Source organism: Palaemon carinicauda, chromosome 45 (assembly GCF_036898095.1).
Source record: "Palaemon carinicauda isolate YSFRI2023 chromosome 45, ASM3689809v2, whole genome shotgun sequence".
NCBI classification, from domain to species: Eukaryota; Metazoa; Arthropoda; class Malacostraca; order Decapoda; family Palaemonidae; genus Palaemon; species Palaemon carinicauda.
Genome location: NC_090769.1, coordinates 10469096 through 10486595, shown reverse-complemented (window position 1 = coordinate 10486595; position 17500 = coordinate 10469096). Strand labels below are relative to the sequence as shown.

At 33.9% G+C, this 17500-nt stretch overlaps 1 protein-coding gene across 1 annotated transcript in view; it reads left to right on the top strand.

Moving 5' to 3' along the window:
* The first annotated feature begins 4598 nt into the window (after nt 1-4598).
* LOC137634623 (zinc finger protein 135-like) overlaps nt 4599-17500 on the top strand; it is a 54250-nt gene continuing 41348 nt past the window's right edge. The window contains exon 1 of the mRNA XM_068367091.1: nt 4599-5662. Coding sequence (XP_068223192.1) covers nt 5455-5662 — 208 coding nt within the window. The 5' untranslated portion in view covers nt 4599-5454. The remainder of the gene's footprint in view (nt 5663-17500) is intronic.

Genomic DNA, 17500 nt, shown 5'->3' with positions numbered 1-17500 from the left:
ATGACATTATATATATATATACATATATATATATATATATATATATATATATATATATATATATATATATATATATATATATAAATGTGTGTGTGGGAAATATATGTGAGGGTATAAGGGGGTTATATTTGTGTTTGTAAATGTTTATAAATGGGTGTTGAGTGAAGTGAGATTGTGTCATTTCTAACAAGACAATAATGAAATTTTACTTATGGGAAAGATCATAAGCATACTATATAGCAAGTTTAAGTGCAAAATATTCTTTGGCATTAAATCAATTAAGAAAAGCTTACGACGGAATCATTAAATTTCAGATGTCTGAAACCTTCAGGAATTATGATGCTGATAGCTGTTGGTTGAGGGCAAATAAAGTAAAGTATGTATAGGAAAATTCAGACGGGTGGGAGGCAGGTGGTTTGGTGTAAAAACTGTTCTGATACAAACACGTGTTCTGCCTCATTGATGTTTTGCGTCTCCATGGGTGGAGTACCCGGGTAGAGAAAGTTATAAGTGAAGAAAACAGTTGTTTGCTCACATAATGAGAGAAAGGGGTGTCCGTAGAAAGTGAAATTGCCTGATATTTGCAGATGTTGTATCATTTAGAGAACTTACACAGCCAGATGAAAGAAAGAGGAGGAACCTGGATGGGAATGTATCAAGCTGATGGTGGTAAAGAAGGCGAGTAAAGTGTTGCAGAAAACATTTAATAGACGAGGCAGTAAATTTGTTAAATTTAAGGAGGGGAAATCTATTGTATGAAGGAATTCATCTGCCAGTTCTCTTTATATTTAAAATGTCTATAGTTAATAAACTAAAAACATACATGTATGATCTTCTTTCTATAAAACATTCGAAAAGGGTTCGAAGGTTAGGAAATGTTGATGCACGGAAACGTATTTGTGGAAGTGGTAGTATAGGCGGATATATGACAAAGGCTGTCCAGAGATAGACTGATTATGAGGAGAAAGTGGAGGTCGTGAAAATTATCCATGTATCAAGTTATTCGGGAATAAGGTGAAGAAAAACCTTATAGGTATGGCAAATCCCTGTGAGAAAAACTTTATTCAAACGATAAAGATAAGAATCTGAAAATGGATGAAAGTGTTATTTATGGGTATCATGTGTAAATACATAAGGAGACTTCAAAAGTTTAGGCATTTTGCATAAAGTTTTCATAATTGATTCACTTGTTCATGGATTTCATAACTTCTTGTTTTTTAGTCACCAAATATTTTTTTTTTGGTGGGGGTGGGGGGGGGGGTCGCAACAGCAACAGTTTCAATTGTATTCTCAGACTTTTGATTTTCAATTAGGGATGTACTAAGGTACCCTCTTCAATTGATATTTCCAGCAATTTACGATGTAATATCGTTCTAATTTCTAATGGGAACAGAAATTTGCTGAAAATTTAAAGAAATTAGTGTTTATACCATTTAGTTTTCAACCCCATTTTTTACTTGTTTATTTAATTTTGTTGGCAAAGTTTTATCAGATTCTCTATAATATTAGTCTTTTAATTCATTGACTGATTTAATCTTTGTAATTTATTACTTTTCCCCAGCAAGCTTTGAAGATGGATGTTTAAGGCTCTTGAATTCGTACACGCTTCCGACAAAACTCCATGAGTGGCACCAAATTAACAGGTGGCTTCTCTCTCTCTCTCTCTCTCTCTCTCTCTCTCTCTCTCTCTCTCTCTCTCTCTCTCTCTCTCTCTCTCTCTCTCTCTCCTGCTTAAGTTTAAGTATATTTATCAAGTCTCGCGTTCTTCGCTTAGAATTCTCTTAAAAATAATAGGGTGGCCCAAACTTACATACTCTCTCTCTCTCTCTCTCTCTCTCTCTCTCTCTCTCTCTCTCTCTCTCCTGCTTCTTAAGTTTAAAGATATTTATCAAGTCTCGTGTTCTTCGCTTAGAATTCTCTTAAAAATAATCAGCTGGGCCAAACTTTTGTACTGTACATAGAAATACATGCGCGCACGGATATACTGTAAATATCAAGGGGACGTGCACACAAAAACTGTATAACCACTTGATAATCGCACGTAAAAAGCGTCTCCTTTCAGATTTATGGCCCAAATAATCAGAATCATTAATGTAACAGAGAAACTGAAGACCGCGTGAAAAGAAATTCAGACGTCACTGCTAAGGGAGATCCCGAGGGGAATTTTTGCGGTCTCCAATTTTTCTTATATTTTTACGAATTAGAGAGATTGAGTTGGACAGGTATGTTTGTTTCATGTCTTCTTCTTCTTCTTCTTCTCCAAAAAAAGAAAAAAAAAAAAAAAAAAAAAAAAGCATAGCCAAAGTACAGAGGAGTACGTGATGAGTAATTTAAGTTTACGATAGTTACTATGAAATCGTTATGAAATAAAACATTCTCTGGCACTTGTGAATTGTTATGTTTATCAAAATTTTTCATGAGAGTGCTTAGAGATTCTTTACCAATCAAAACATGGTCTCTTTTACATTTGGTATTTTGAATATATCAGACATTTGACATTATACAGATGTAAGGGGAGATTTTGAATATCATCGGAACAATAGAGATACAACAGTCCTGTTAATAGCAGTAAATATGAAGAGTTAGTACACCAAAGCAATAAAAATCACGAAAAAATACAATTACTATTGCTACATGGAAAAACAATTACAAACAACGTTAATATTTAAAAAAAAAAATAAATAAATCTGAATAATCTACATTAATTCATCAGAATTCCATAGCTTTAATTTTGCAGCAATTTAAAGGAAAAACACTGATGGAAATTGACAAAATTAACGTAAGGAAAAGGTAAAACAGGAAACCAGGACTTAGACCACGAGATGAGGAGCGGCGTTAGAAATAAACTCCACATTCTATTTTCAGGTCGAATTAAAGGGAAGCGTCCAAGATAATAGTTATGAAGTTAATGTGAGTCAACAGCATCATTATATCTTAGCCTTAAATATAAAGAGCTTAGCCTGTTGACGGGACCGAGTTTTGACTCTCTTTTTGATTGAATGATTATAAGGTTCTACATCCAAAATATTTTGACAAACAGTAGATCGATAATTTTGTGAAAGTTTTGATCCAATAAAAAAGATAATAGTTTTGCTTCGTATTACAACTTTTTAAATATTTAACACAATAAAAACGATATTAGTTTTACTTCGTATTGCAGCTTTCTAAATACTCAACATGATTATTTTTTAGATATAAATATAGTCACAGTATTTACTGAAAACAAAAGAACAACAACTTGGAGTATTGGTGTGTTATTTAATTTTTGCGGGGGGGTGGGGTGGGGTGTAGCCTAGCTAAGTTGGTTGTTTTGGCCTAAGCAATTTAGTCTACTCATTTCGAGATCGATATAGGAACAGTATCGCAACTATATGTCTCTGAAATCACTCCTCCGATGTCATGCAAGCACTGATGAAGCATGTACGAAATAAATTAGGATAGAAAATGCAATTATAATGACATAGGCTATGTTTGAATCAGATTTCGTTACCCCAAAACACACAAATCCGCTGCAGATATCTAGGAATAATTACGCAATCGCGGGGAAGCGAATTCTATTTCTACAAGAGGTGTAGGGAGAAGAAAATCCAAATAGGGCTTGCGAGAGTGTGGTAAGAAATGGGAAACTTTGGCGAAGTCCGAGAAGTGCGGCTGTACCCACACTGCAGTATTCGGCAACCTCGTGTTTTTCAGAGTTCACTCAAATTGTTGCCAGACACAAGTTTTAGTTATATCGTCCTTTAAAGATGCCTTTCTAACTCAGTTTTCAAATAAAACAATGTTCTCCGGTCACGGAAAACATGCAACAATTCCTACATCGACACTAATAATGCTTCGGGTTTTGGTAACAAGTGTCAAAAATAAATTTCCCCTCTTTCTCTTTGACCTGGCTACACTGATGCCGCTGGTTTAAGCTCTCACGCTAGCTGTGAGGAACAGGTGACGCTCTCAGGCAATATTGATCCTAACACGTTCTTCCCAGCCATTAACAAACATTCGCTTTGATTGCTTGAGTTCGTGATTTCGTTCACACAGTTTCAGTGGGATGGCGCTGATTAGCATTATTTTTGTATAAATATGGAGTAGAAGAATAAAATCTTACCAGCATAAACCGAATAAACCAATTCTTTATAAATGCCTTCATATTATCTACCAGTTCCAGGCGAGCATAGAAACGAGTCTTTGCAGTATTAAGGATTTGGATCTAAACCTAAAGAGAATTCTGGCAAATGAGAAAATCAGTTATGGTTTATAAGTTCTTTTCATTATAATTTGGATATATTTCGGCAGGGATGATTAGGTTTTATATAAAGTATATTAGAATATAAAATTAGAGAGTAAAGATACACGGGAGATGAGTTTTTGTCGAAAAACATAACATTTTCCGTAAGCGGCCCAGAAGACTGGAACGCGTGAACTATTCTGGAACGGGGACAGAAGGGCGCTTGCGCTCAAAGGGGAACAGGGAGGTGGTGGTAATGTCGGAGAGAGCACTGCCGGGGAAGAGACTCTTACTTCTGCGGGTAAAACTGCGACCAGGGCAGTGGTTGTGGTGGGCGTAGCGGTGGGAGTGAGGGTCGTGGGCAAGGAGGGGGAGTTTGTGAAGGCAGAGATACCCTTGCAAGAAAGATCGAGGCTATAGTCGAAAAAAACCAAGGGGGCCTCCATGCTGGCAGACTATCGTTGTGGTGGCTGACAATTGTTGCTTCCAGTGAAACAGGTGGTAGTGAGGTGACGGAGGACACGGTGGAAGCCCGGTGGCTCTACTGCCCTCTGCATCTCATCTTGTCTTCCTTGCAAGATGCATAACGAACTACCAGAGAAGTCATCGCTTTCCTCTATCTCCTGATGGAACCGCCTATCAAACCTCAACTCGACGCCCTGTTGCTATGCAAGAGAGAGAGAGAGAGAGACCAAGAGCTTCGCGTGTCCCACACTCCCCTTTGGATCATGCAAAAGCGCGCACACATACACACACATACATATACACATAACTACTGGTGGTGTAGTAGCTGAAAGTCGATGTATAATCAAAGTGCTGACCTATGTGCGAAAATGTCTTTTCCTTTCGTAAAATACTGTCGCTACAAGTCGACCTCAGTGCAAGTGAAATCATAGCAGTAGAATCCGTGGGCTCTATTATTGTGAATGAGCGAGCAAACGAGCGAGCGCCCCCTATCTCTTTCCCCAAGCAGTGAGTTGAGGATAAAAGGAAAATAAATAGATAAATAAATGGGATAAGATTTCTTAATAAGAAAGAGATAAGGAAGAAGATAAAAGTGGCCTTGTTACTGAGGAAACCGCTCTGCACCTTCTTTATACGCTCTAATCTTTTTCTCCTTTTGTCTAAGCTATAATAACAAAAAAGTGAAAGGCCGAAGAAAAGCAGAAGAAGAAGTATCACAGAGAGATCACGAGATAAAGGAACATCATCGCTTTCCTTTTTGGATTATAATGTCGTCACCTCACCATCTACAACGCCTACTCTCTCATCATCACAGTCCAAGCGAGCCAGGGATGCCACGGTGTTACCTCGTCAAGAAAGTGGTTGTTGCCAACGATGGAGGGGGAAACAAGGGGTGCACAGCCCCTACGTCTCCCACAGCAGGGACCCCTGCCCCACCCACGCCACCTGATATGGCAGATCAGGAGGCTCAAACACGTAAGTCCCTGGATTAGTAGTTTTTTATGGTATAGAAATAATGGAATGCATGTTTAATAATAAAATGCATTATTGAACATCATAAAAATTATTATTTTTTCGTGCCTCTAAGTACAAGAAAAAAAAGTTTTTCTCGTTTACTAAAGTCGTCATTCAATGTTCAATAAGCATAGGTTCTGCAGTCAGAATTACTTTTGAATATATATATATATATATATATATATATATATATATATATATATATATATATATATGTATATATATACATATATATACATACATATATGTACATACATGTAGATATGTATTAATACACACATACACACACACACACACACATATATATATGTATATATATATATATATGTGTGTGTATGTGTGTGTGTGTATGTGTGTGTGTGTTTATTCTTGTTTACTATAGTAAGCATCCAATAATCTAATAAACATAGGCTCTCCACTCAGAGTTACTGTTGAATACTATATATATATATATATATATATATATATATATATATATATATATATATATATATATATGTGTGTGTGTGTGTGTGTGTTTATAAACAGTATATAGCATATTTACATATATATATATATACATATATGTATATATATGTGTGTATGTATGTATGTATAAATATACATATACAGTATATATATATATATATATATATATATATATATATATGTATATACACATAATATACATATGTAAATGTATTAATTTATGTATATATATATATATTTATATATATATACATACAAAATTACACACACTCATACATGCATACATGCATCTGCATATCTATACAAACACTACATACAAATATTTATATGTGAATATATTACAAATTTTGTATATACAAGTATGTATTTATATATGTTTATTTATGTATATACATACACACACACACACACATATATATATATATATATATATATATATATATATATATATATATATATGTGTGTGTGTGTGTGTGTGTGTGTGTAATATATATTACAAATTTTGTATATATGTCTGTATTTATATATGTTTATCTATGTATATACATACACATACATATATATATATATATATATATATATATATATATATATATATATATATATATATATATATATATAGTACCAAGGCCAACATGTTGTAAATGAATCGTCTCCAATTCAATTTATTCACACATGTTTCTTAATTATCATTATTGTAAATATCATTCTTATTCTCACTATTATTTTTATTAAAGGTAATATACAGTCAGTGGACAGCGTGAATAAAATGCATGTAAATGATAAAGAAAGGATACGGTTGTGTATATAATTCTATTAAACGAAATGCAATATGACCCGAAATATTACTTTTTCTGTGTAACACAGTCTACGAGGATTCGAGAATGAACTCTATATTTAACGATCTAAAAATATTAAATGAGAATATAGCCTAACATGATATAAGGTTACCTTGATAAATACGTCATTCTTGAGGGGACAAGTAAACCAGCAAACAATGAATTTAGTGTTATTATTATTATTATCATTATTACTTGCTAAACTACAACCCTAGTTGGAAAAGCAGGATGCTATAAGCACAGGGGTCCCAACAGGGAAAATAGCCCATTGAGGAAAGGAAACAAGGAAAAATAAAATATCTTAAGAACAGTAATAACATTAAAATAAACATTTTCTATATAAACTACAAAAACTTTAACAAAACGATAGGAAGAGAAGTCAGACATAATAGTGTGCCCAAGTGTACCATCAAGCAAGAGAACTACAACCCAAGACGGTGGAAAACCAAGGAACAGAGGCTATGGCACTACCCAAGACTAGAGAACAATGGTTTGATTTTGGAGTGTCCTTCTCCTAGAAGAGCTGCCTACCATAGCTATAGAGTCTCTTCTACCCTTTCCAAGAAAAAAGTAGCCTCTGAAAATTACAGTGCAGTAGTTAACCCCTTGGGTGAAGGAGAATTATTGGGTAATATCAGCGTTGACAGGTGTATGAGGACAGAGGAGAATCTGTAAAGAATAGACTAGACTATCGGGTGTATATGTAGGCAAAGGGAAAATGAACCGTAACCACAGAGAAGGATCCAATGTAGTACTGTCTGGCCAGTCAAAGGACCTCGTAACTCCCTAGCGGTAGTATCTCAACGGGTGGCTGGTGCCCCGGCCAACCTACTACCTGAAATAATAGTTAGACAAATTACAAACGTTAGAATGGAAAGTTTGTATAAGTAGTACCTCTACAGTAGGCAATGGGACGACACTAAGGCAGTGAAAGCCATTTCACAGAGGTTATGACACAGGTCAAAGTTTGTGTTAGTAAAAGTCAAATGGAAAAAGGCTGAATGTCCAGAACTAGATATGGAAGTCCCTTTTCATAAATGCATTCCATATTTTTAAACCCCTATTGAATTCTTCTCGCGAATAAATCCTTAACACGTTTTTCTACAACCTCTTCATTCTTTCCTTTTCAAGAATATCAACTCTTTCATTGAAAACATAACAATATCAAGGACTCTATCCAAAGATAAAAATTGAACTACTGACCTTTTATAAAGATCATTTTTAAACTAACCTTTTACTCAACACTGAAAATAATCAGAACTTACAACCTTTATTTGAGTTTAGCAAAGAATTGCATTTCTTGGCCTGGAATGATTTTGAAAATTACATATAGTACATCATTCACACCTTGGTTTTCATATGGTTTTCGATTTTCCTTACCATGATCACCCAAAAACGAATTCACATACATAAATACTTATATATATATATATATATATATATATATATATATATATGTGTGTGTGTGTGTGTGTGTGTGTACACAGATCCACATATACATATACAGTATACACACACATATATATATATACTGTATATATATATATATATATATATATATATATATATATATATATATATATATATAAATAACTGCATAACTTCCATATAGTCTAAAGTTTTTTAACATCTTTTGGCAAAACGACAGAATAGGTATGCTGAAGGTAATCTTCTGTTTCCTAGTTTACAGTTTGGTTTTCGCAAAGGCTTTAGAGCATGTGATACCTTCCTAGAATTTCCAGTGTTGTACAGAAATCCCTTAACTGAGGTTAGGAATTTTGTATGATTGGTCATAATTTTAGAGCTGCCTTTGACCGTGCTAATCGTGAGTCAATTGTTTTCAAACTTAAAAATAATGGAAGTAGGTGACCCTTTTCTTAACATCATTATTGAATTCTTAAGTAAAAGATTACAGAGATTAGTTGCTGATGGCAAGATGGTGACTATTGAAATGTAATATTCAGAGTTCCTCAGGGTAGTGTTTTTGGCCCTTTAATTTTCATACTATATACGCATGATATGTGGTCTAGTTAACAATCTTTTTTGCATATGTAGATAATGCTATTCTCTTTGCATTTATTCCATCTCCTGAATGTCGAGCCTTGGTTGGTGACTCCCTTAATAGAGATCTCTCAAATATTTCATGGTTCACAAGAATCAGGTCTTTGTATTATCAATATCTCTTTTACTATATACACTTCATTTAAAATTTTAGGTGCGATTCTTGATTGCAAATTTTTACTTTTGAGAAACACATTCGGTCTGTTTCTTCTTTAATTGAACAAAAATTGGCCTATTAAGAAAGTCTTTTAAGATTTTTTTTTATGTTTAATCTCTCCTGAGGAAATGTTTTGATTCTTTCATTATATCCTGATTCGATTATTATTTTTTTGTCAGGTTTTCAGCTGCTGATTCTCATCTTAATTTGTTGGACAAACAATTGCGATCTATTAAGTTTGTTATTCATAAGCTATATATTAATATATGACACCGCTGTTCAGTTAGTGCTTTGTGCATGTTGCATAAAAGTTCTCGTAATTCTGACCATTCTTTGCATTTAGATCTTCACAGACTGTATATCATCCTGTAAGTGGCACTCGGTATGCAATTCATTCTAACAGTCTTGTCCTCTCCATCTTAAATCTCAACACTCAGAAGCTTTATTCCAGCTGGGACAAAATTGTGGAATGATCTTCCTAATTTGGGTGTTGAATTAGTGGAACTTTAAGAGTTCAAACTTCTCGGTATTGTTGGGTGTAAGAGGACAGAAGAGAATATGTAAAGAATAGGCCAGACTATTCGGTGTCTGTGTAGGCAAAGGGAAAGTGAACCGTAACCAGAGAGAAGGATCCAATGTAGTATTGTCTAGCCAGTCAAAGGACCCCATAAATCTCTAGTGGTAGTATTTCCACGGGTGGCTGGTGCCCTGGCCAACCTACTACCAAGGGCTTGTAGCATTCTTCTCTTCCAACTAAGGCCTTAGATTAGCTAGTACTAATAATAATAATAATAATAATAATATACGTTTACACACACGAGCGCGCATACACACATTATATATATATATATATATATATATATATATATATATATATATATATATATATACATATATATATATATACACACACATATTGCGTTGTATTAGCAGCATCTAAAAATTGAGGACAAAATCTCTCCCGAAACAAAAATTCCAGTCATGTTTTATGAAGACAAAAAAGGCTTTCATGATTTTTCATTTAACATCTGGTGCTGACATGTTTGGAAACACCTTTTTTCGTGATTCTTCATCATGGCTACTGTTGTTGAACTTTACTATTGCAATTAAATATAAAAGCTATAAATGAAACAATGTCTAACTCCTTGTAGAACGCTCTGCCGAAGAGGATAGGTAAGCTGGTGAGATCAGGATTGAGATCCTGATATACTTTGAAAAAAAAATCCACGTACTTGAAAATCAATCAAGAAATTGTCCATTTTGAATCATCTTAAAGTTTCCATCTTTTAGAACTTGTTAATTAATTTCGTAATTTTTTTTTATTTCTTTACATTGAAGTGTAATTCTATCGTTCAACCATTGTAGCACTGACGAAGAGTCACGTAAAATAGTGGTTCGAAATACGTGTTGGCACCAGATATCAATTGGAAAAAGATATATGCAGTCTTTGCCTTTTCCTAAAACCTGACTGGAGTTTTGTTTGTCCAGAGACATGTTGTCTTCGATTTTTAGTGCCAACAGGTCATCATATATTAATCGAAAAGTAAGGCGTTCAGAAAGCATATATATATATATATATATATATATATATATATATATATATATATATATATATATATATATATATATATATATAATCTTAGATAATAGTTTTCATTAAATGCTACAGAACTTTTGATATCATACTATTATAAGGCACAACTCTTATAGTTTTCTGAATCTTTTCTTGTCTTTCGGGATAGAATACATACACACACAAACACACACATATGATGTATATATACATACATATATATATATATATATATGGAACTGTGAGGAAAATTATTTGATAGCTCAACTAATGTGTAGAGTAGATGAAAGAAGTGACCGGAGGTATATATGTTTATTATTTGTTTGATGTAAATGTTTGGGTGGATCGAAGTTTAGATTATATAGGAAGAAATGAAGGGTTTAATATGCAATCAGAGTAATGATTATGGTAAACAGGTTTGATAAGGAAGTTAGGAGAGCATATAATGGGAAAAGGCTTGACAAATATTTATGAGAATAAGAAGAGTATAAGATTCTAGGGTGGCCTCATAGAGTTGTTAGCAGGGCGTGATGGAATGATGAAAGTACAATAGTGTAGGTCCTGTAGGAAAACAGATAATTTGAGATACGTTTGAAAGTAAGAAAGGAAGATCGTATACAAAAATGCAGGAAGATGGATAAGATAGCTTTGAGGGAAGCGAGGAAAAAATATTACATGCAAAAGAAAAAAAATGGTAGAAGATAAATAGGTACTTTTAGGGGAATAAGAAGTTATTCTTGAATGAAATAGACTCAGACAGATATATCAATGTATAATTGGTTTTCATAGTATAAGATGAAAACTGAGAATTTTTATGTAAGAAAATATAGTCGTAAGTCGATAGAGTAAGTATTTTTTAAGAAACACAGAGCTAAAGTATGTAATAGTGGAATGAGTTAATGTGAATTTCAGAATTCTTGTGGAAGAGACCGTTGAGGATTCAGGGATGGTAGTTAAGAAGATGAAGAATGGAAGTACACCAGGTGTTAATAGGAGTGCAAGTAAGGTGTGCAGTGAAAGTGTGAGGGGCTGATAGTGATCAATAACAGTATACTTAGTATGGAAGGATGTGGTTAAGAAAATAAGACAAATGACAGAGGGACTGACCAGAGAAGAATGTGGGATTTAGGGCATGGGGGGGGGTGTTTGTTATATTATTAAAAATGAAGTTTTAAAGTAAAGGGAAAAGTGGATATTTACCATACATTAAACTTGAAAGCTCACGAGAGAATGAATAAAGAAACAATATGGAGGTTATTGAGAATGTTTGGTACAGAAGATGAATTGTCGAGTGAATAAAAGTCATTTTGATGAATGAAAATCATATGTGAGAGCATAATATTATAGATGGGAAGTTGATTGGTTTAGTGTATAAGGATGTCTTCAGCAAGGGTATGTTGTGTCGATAGCTAGTTGATTTACCCTTATGCGAGGAGTAATGGGAGAAGTGAGAGAAAGGGGGTGATGCGAGAAAATGAAAGAAAGTAATATGAAAAGTTAAAGAAGGGAAAATGTAGGCATAAAATCGTGGGGAAATAAAATGAGTCTTGAATGGTAGGTGGACTGGTTGATGTTTGTACATGACACAGTAGTGACTGGGAATAGTAACGAGAATCTGCATTCTAGTGAAAAAGTTTGAAAATCTTTGCAGGGAGAGAAAGTTAAGAATGAATGGGAGCATGGTTATGAGTGCAAAGGAAAACCAGGAAGATGGAGTTGTGAACGTTAAAAAGAAAGGTGGTAAAACAGTAGGGGTTTATCTTAATAATCGGTAGGCAGAAACTGTGTAAGATGACTATAAAATGAGAGCACAAGGGAAGCGAGGAAGATAACAGAGAGGCTTACGGGCTACCACCGCAAGAGCCCGAGCTCCAACATTGTTTTGGGGAAATCTAACAAGCAACAGAGTGGAGTGTGGGCACAAGACTAGGAAGACTGCATGAGAATGGAAGCCAGACTAGGAATGCATGAAGGTTTCGTTGAGCCAACCCTCCTTTATGGACGTGAAGTGTGACTATTAAAAGCAAATCAAGATGCAAATGTTGAAGCTGTGGTGCAAATGGGATAGGAATATTGGGATCCATAGATGTAATGGAGAAAAAGTAATAGTTGAAATGATGGATTAAAGTGCTTTGAGAAATTTTAGTTAAGCGAAGAGAATGGAGAAAAGGATTTGGAAAAGAGTGTATACTTTGAAATTACTCGGAGGGATGGGAGGAAGACCTATAAAGAACTGGTCAGATGGCATGAAATAGTCAAGAGAAAGGAAAGGGTTCAGTGTTCAGTGAGCACAAAAATATGAGCAAAATGGAGGTGAATAGGGCAGTTTGCACAAGGGGGTTCGACGTGAAGCTGATGATGCTTTTGTGTAGATGTGTGAAGCGGCTTATTTTGTGGAAATTATCTTCTCTTATCATTCAGCAACCAAGTATGAATGTGGCAATATCCATTGCGTTTATCTCTTTTTGTGGAATCACTTGTTAACAAAAAACGGATGAATGATAAAATATACACACATACAGTATATATATATATATATATATATATATATATATATATATATATATATATATATATATATATATATATATATATATGTGTGTGTGTGTGTGTGTGTGTTTGTGTGTCATACTGCAATATTGTAACTGCAATTTAGCGTGTTCTTTATAGAAAATTTACATATTTTGTGGGATTGGCTCGCAGCGTGACACAATTAGATTAAAATAGTGATATATTTTACCTCTCCATTGTAATTTCAGAGAAAAATAAGCTATCCATTAAAAAATTAATTAAGCATTACTCTCAAGTAGGAAAAAGACTATTTTACTCTTAAGTAGGAAAAAGACTATTTTGAGATCTTTGTACATTACCCTATCATGTGAAAATTTAATCCAATTCTAAAGCAAAGTTTTACTTCATTTTGGTAAATACCAAGGTACTTGTAAATTGTAGGATACCTTAATTTATGGAGACACTTTTCATTTGATTATTTCTGAGCACTAAGTGTCTCTTCATGTGAAATTCAAGCTTTCACGACAGAATCGTTCACAATAATGGAATACGAAGTAATTATCTTTCATCTGTGAGGGAAATTGAAATCCAGTGCAAGGTGGTTCTGTGGCTATATATATATATATATATATATATATATATATATATATATATATATATATATGTGTGTGTGTGTGTGTGTGTGTGTGTGTGTGTATACACACACACACACACACATATATATATATATATATATATATATATATATATATATATATATATAAAGATCTTGGAGGCTCTGGTTGTCCCCTTCCCTAATAACATTAATATCTATACATAATAAACTGTCAGTAATGTTTTTGGTACAACAAAAAAATTCTACGGGCAACAAACTCGTTTAGACCTACAGTTGTTCAGATTTTTACCCTTAAATCTCTCACCACTGACTTACAATATGGGTGCACTAGCAACAGTAACGAATGGTACAATATTATTTGTCACGCTCATTGATTTTAAAGAGTCCCCGTGAGGCATTAATTATACTCTTAAAATAGTAAAGGAGAAGAATCCTGGATATGTAAAGGAATGTTTTCGATAAGTTTCAAGTGAAATTCATTAAAGGTTGATGAAAATGCATTCTGATTTGCATGTGTGTGACATGGGGTGGGGGCCTGGAAATCATGGAACAGGGTTCAGAAAAATGACTAGTGAGCTTTAAAAATAATCTTTATGAATCTATGTGTTTTTACATTTGGATAAAATCAAATTTGTAACTCGTAGAGAGAAGCAATAGAACGTCGAGAGCTAAGTGTGAGAAAGGGTTCAAAGGTTTTGGGGTTGAGGAAGTGAAGAGTGGTCGAAATAACTTATTTCACTGTATAGTTTTCTTTGTACTCATATCATAGACTTGAGAGAAGGATAAAGCTGACAATTCTATGCAAAGAACGAAAATGCAGGTGCACCCACTCGAAAATTCCTGGGAAGGAATTTTAGGCAATATATAGAAAGGACCTTTCGTCAAAACAAGAGGTAAATCGATTCATGTAATTGGTATGTAGTAATATTTAAAAAGACAAATTTTAATGCCATACAGTCAAGAACAACTGATATGAGAATTATACCCACTATTAGAAGGTGGACAAATCCTTCAATCATCTGAGATTTTCACAGGAAGTTACAGACCTAACTGAGCTTGTATCAAAAATTCATTTTCTTCTGCCTGTTTCATACCAGATTTTTATTTCCTGCCATCTTCTGCTAAACACCATTACACCCTAAGAGATATTCTCCATCAAAGGTTTGTGCATCTTTTTCGCTTCAATTATCTTAATTCTCATTTCCTACCCTTTTCCTTAAGAATTTTTTTTATCTGAACTGATACTAAGAAACTTAGTGTTTATCAGGACATTTCTTTATATAAAATTTTCATCACGTTTAGTATTACTGTGAGAATTAGCATTTATCATCATCTTATATCTATGGGGAAATGAGTCATGCTAGTCTCCTATAATAGGTAGTTAAAGGTCGTAAGTTTCTTCCCTTTGTGTCAGTAGCTATGTAACCTTTCGTATTAACACTGAAGCTTTATGTCTTTATGCCAATATCTGATTTGGTTATTTAGCAGCTTAATAGCATTGTTTCATGGTTTCATGGCGTAACCTGTTATCCACCATAGTAACTCCAGATCCACAAGTCTTCATAACAATCATCTAGGCAAAACACTATTACAATAGCCATTTTTTTCGATTCTGCAAGAAATCTGACACTGTATCCCTAAAGAACCTATATGTTGTAATTGTTTCTCGGAATATTCAAACTGAAAACTTTCTTAGCTAAAGTTTTTAACCCATATATCTGCATAATATTATCGCATCTCACTAAATTACAAAGTTTTCATGTCATATTCTTCGAGTTGTAAACATTATTGAGACTCATTTACCCACCTACTTGAAGCAGTATTTCAAAGCAAACTCACACCCATAAAAAATTGCAATAAAAGTTCACTTAAACTTTACTTCAACATATTTTTCTCCTTCAGTAAATTTTAATTTGCAGTGTAGATTCTTGTTTTTTAGCATGGGGCTCAATAACTTTTTTTCTTTTTTTAAACCAAATGGAAATACGATCTAGGCAGTATCTGAGTTTTTTAAAAGTGAGACAAAAGCACTTCAAATTTTGCTCAAGGAAGTGGCAGTCTCATTTAACTCTTAGAATGTGAACATCGTAGACAAGAAAATTATTTAACAGGAATTTTCGTTCCTGAAACGACTGACCTTTTATGCTCAATGGACCATTTTAACTGTGCTCTAATCTAAATAGGTTTTCTGTCCCAGACGGTCTACTGTTTCTCTCTTTCCTCTGTGTTTATTTGCATTGTTCCTTGATATCACTTGGATGTCAGGATGCCAGAAACCTCAAATCAATCAATCAATGCCTTAATATCATGCTTTATTTTCTTATGCCAAAAACAACCTTAAGTACTACTGTGGAAATGTCTAAAGATAGTAAAAAAATAATTTTTTATTTCGATTACTATGTTTTAAACCTCCTCCCCCCACCACACATCCACAATCTATCTATCTATTTCTAACGATAGTAAAAAATCTTTTTTATTTCGATTAATATGTTTGAAAACTCCTTCACTTCCCCCACCACACATCCACAATCAATCTATCTATTTCTAACGATAGTAAAAAATCTTTTTTATTTCGATTAATATGCTTTAAACCTCATTCCACACACCCCCACACATCCACAATCTATCTATTTTTTTTAGCATGGGCGTGGTCTAGGAGAAAGAGAACTGGATGAGTCCTGTATCCCCCTCCCCTTTCCCTTTCCCCAGACATATCCTATGCACTTTTACAAAGTGACTAATAAAAGTATAATCCCAAATATTACTCTTGAATTTTCTATAACTAATAGATAGGAATTAAAAGGATAACGTTGGAAAGATGATTTATGGCACGAGCATGTTTCTGCAAATAGGGCGACTTTGCTCTGAGCTTGTTTGTTACAGGAGTGCGGAACATATTCGAAAGAAGAAGAAGGATATAAACAAACTCGTAAAAACTAAGAGCCGGAGAAAAGTTTGCGAGATACGAAAGGTTACCGACAGGTGGTCTGATGTAGTTCGTCTCATGAGGAAATGTAAACCCACTAATGAGAGAGAGAGAGAGAGAGAGAGAGAGAGAGAGAGAGAGAGAGAGAGAGAGAGAGAGAGAGAGAGAGAGAGAGAGAATAGTCCAATCGTCCAACACAATAGTTCAGAATTAATTACAACCGTATCGATTGCGTAAATTAGATACATTTAATTTCTACAAGCATAGTATATTTGAAAACAAAAACAAAATGCTCAATCAAAAACCTTGCCGCGTTTTACCCCGATATTATTATTATTATTATTATTATTATTATTATTATTATTATTATTATTATTATTATTATTATTATTACAAGCTAAGCTATAACCCTACTTGGAAAAGCAGGATGCTATAAGCCACGTGAGGCGAAGAAACAAGAAAATAATTAATGAACAATCAAAATAAAATATTTTAAGAACAGCTTTAAAAGAAAGCAACATATCTAGTTATTTTTAATCAGAGTTATATTTGAAAAGTCAAGCAGCAAGACTCGTTAATGTACAGCTTTGATAATACATGAACGAAGCTGATCTCGATTTCTTTTAAAAAAGAACGCTTTCGTCCGAA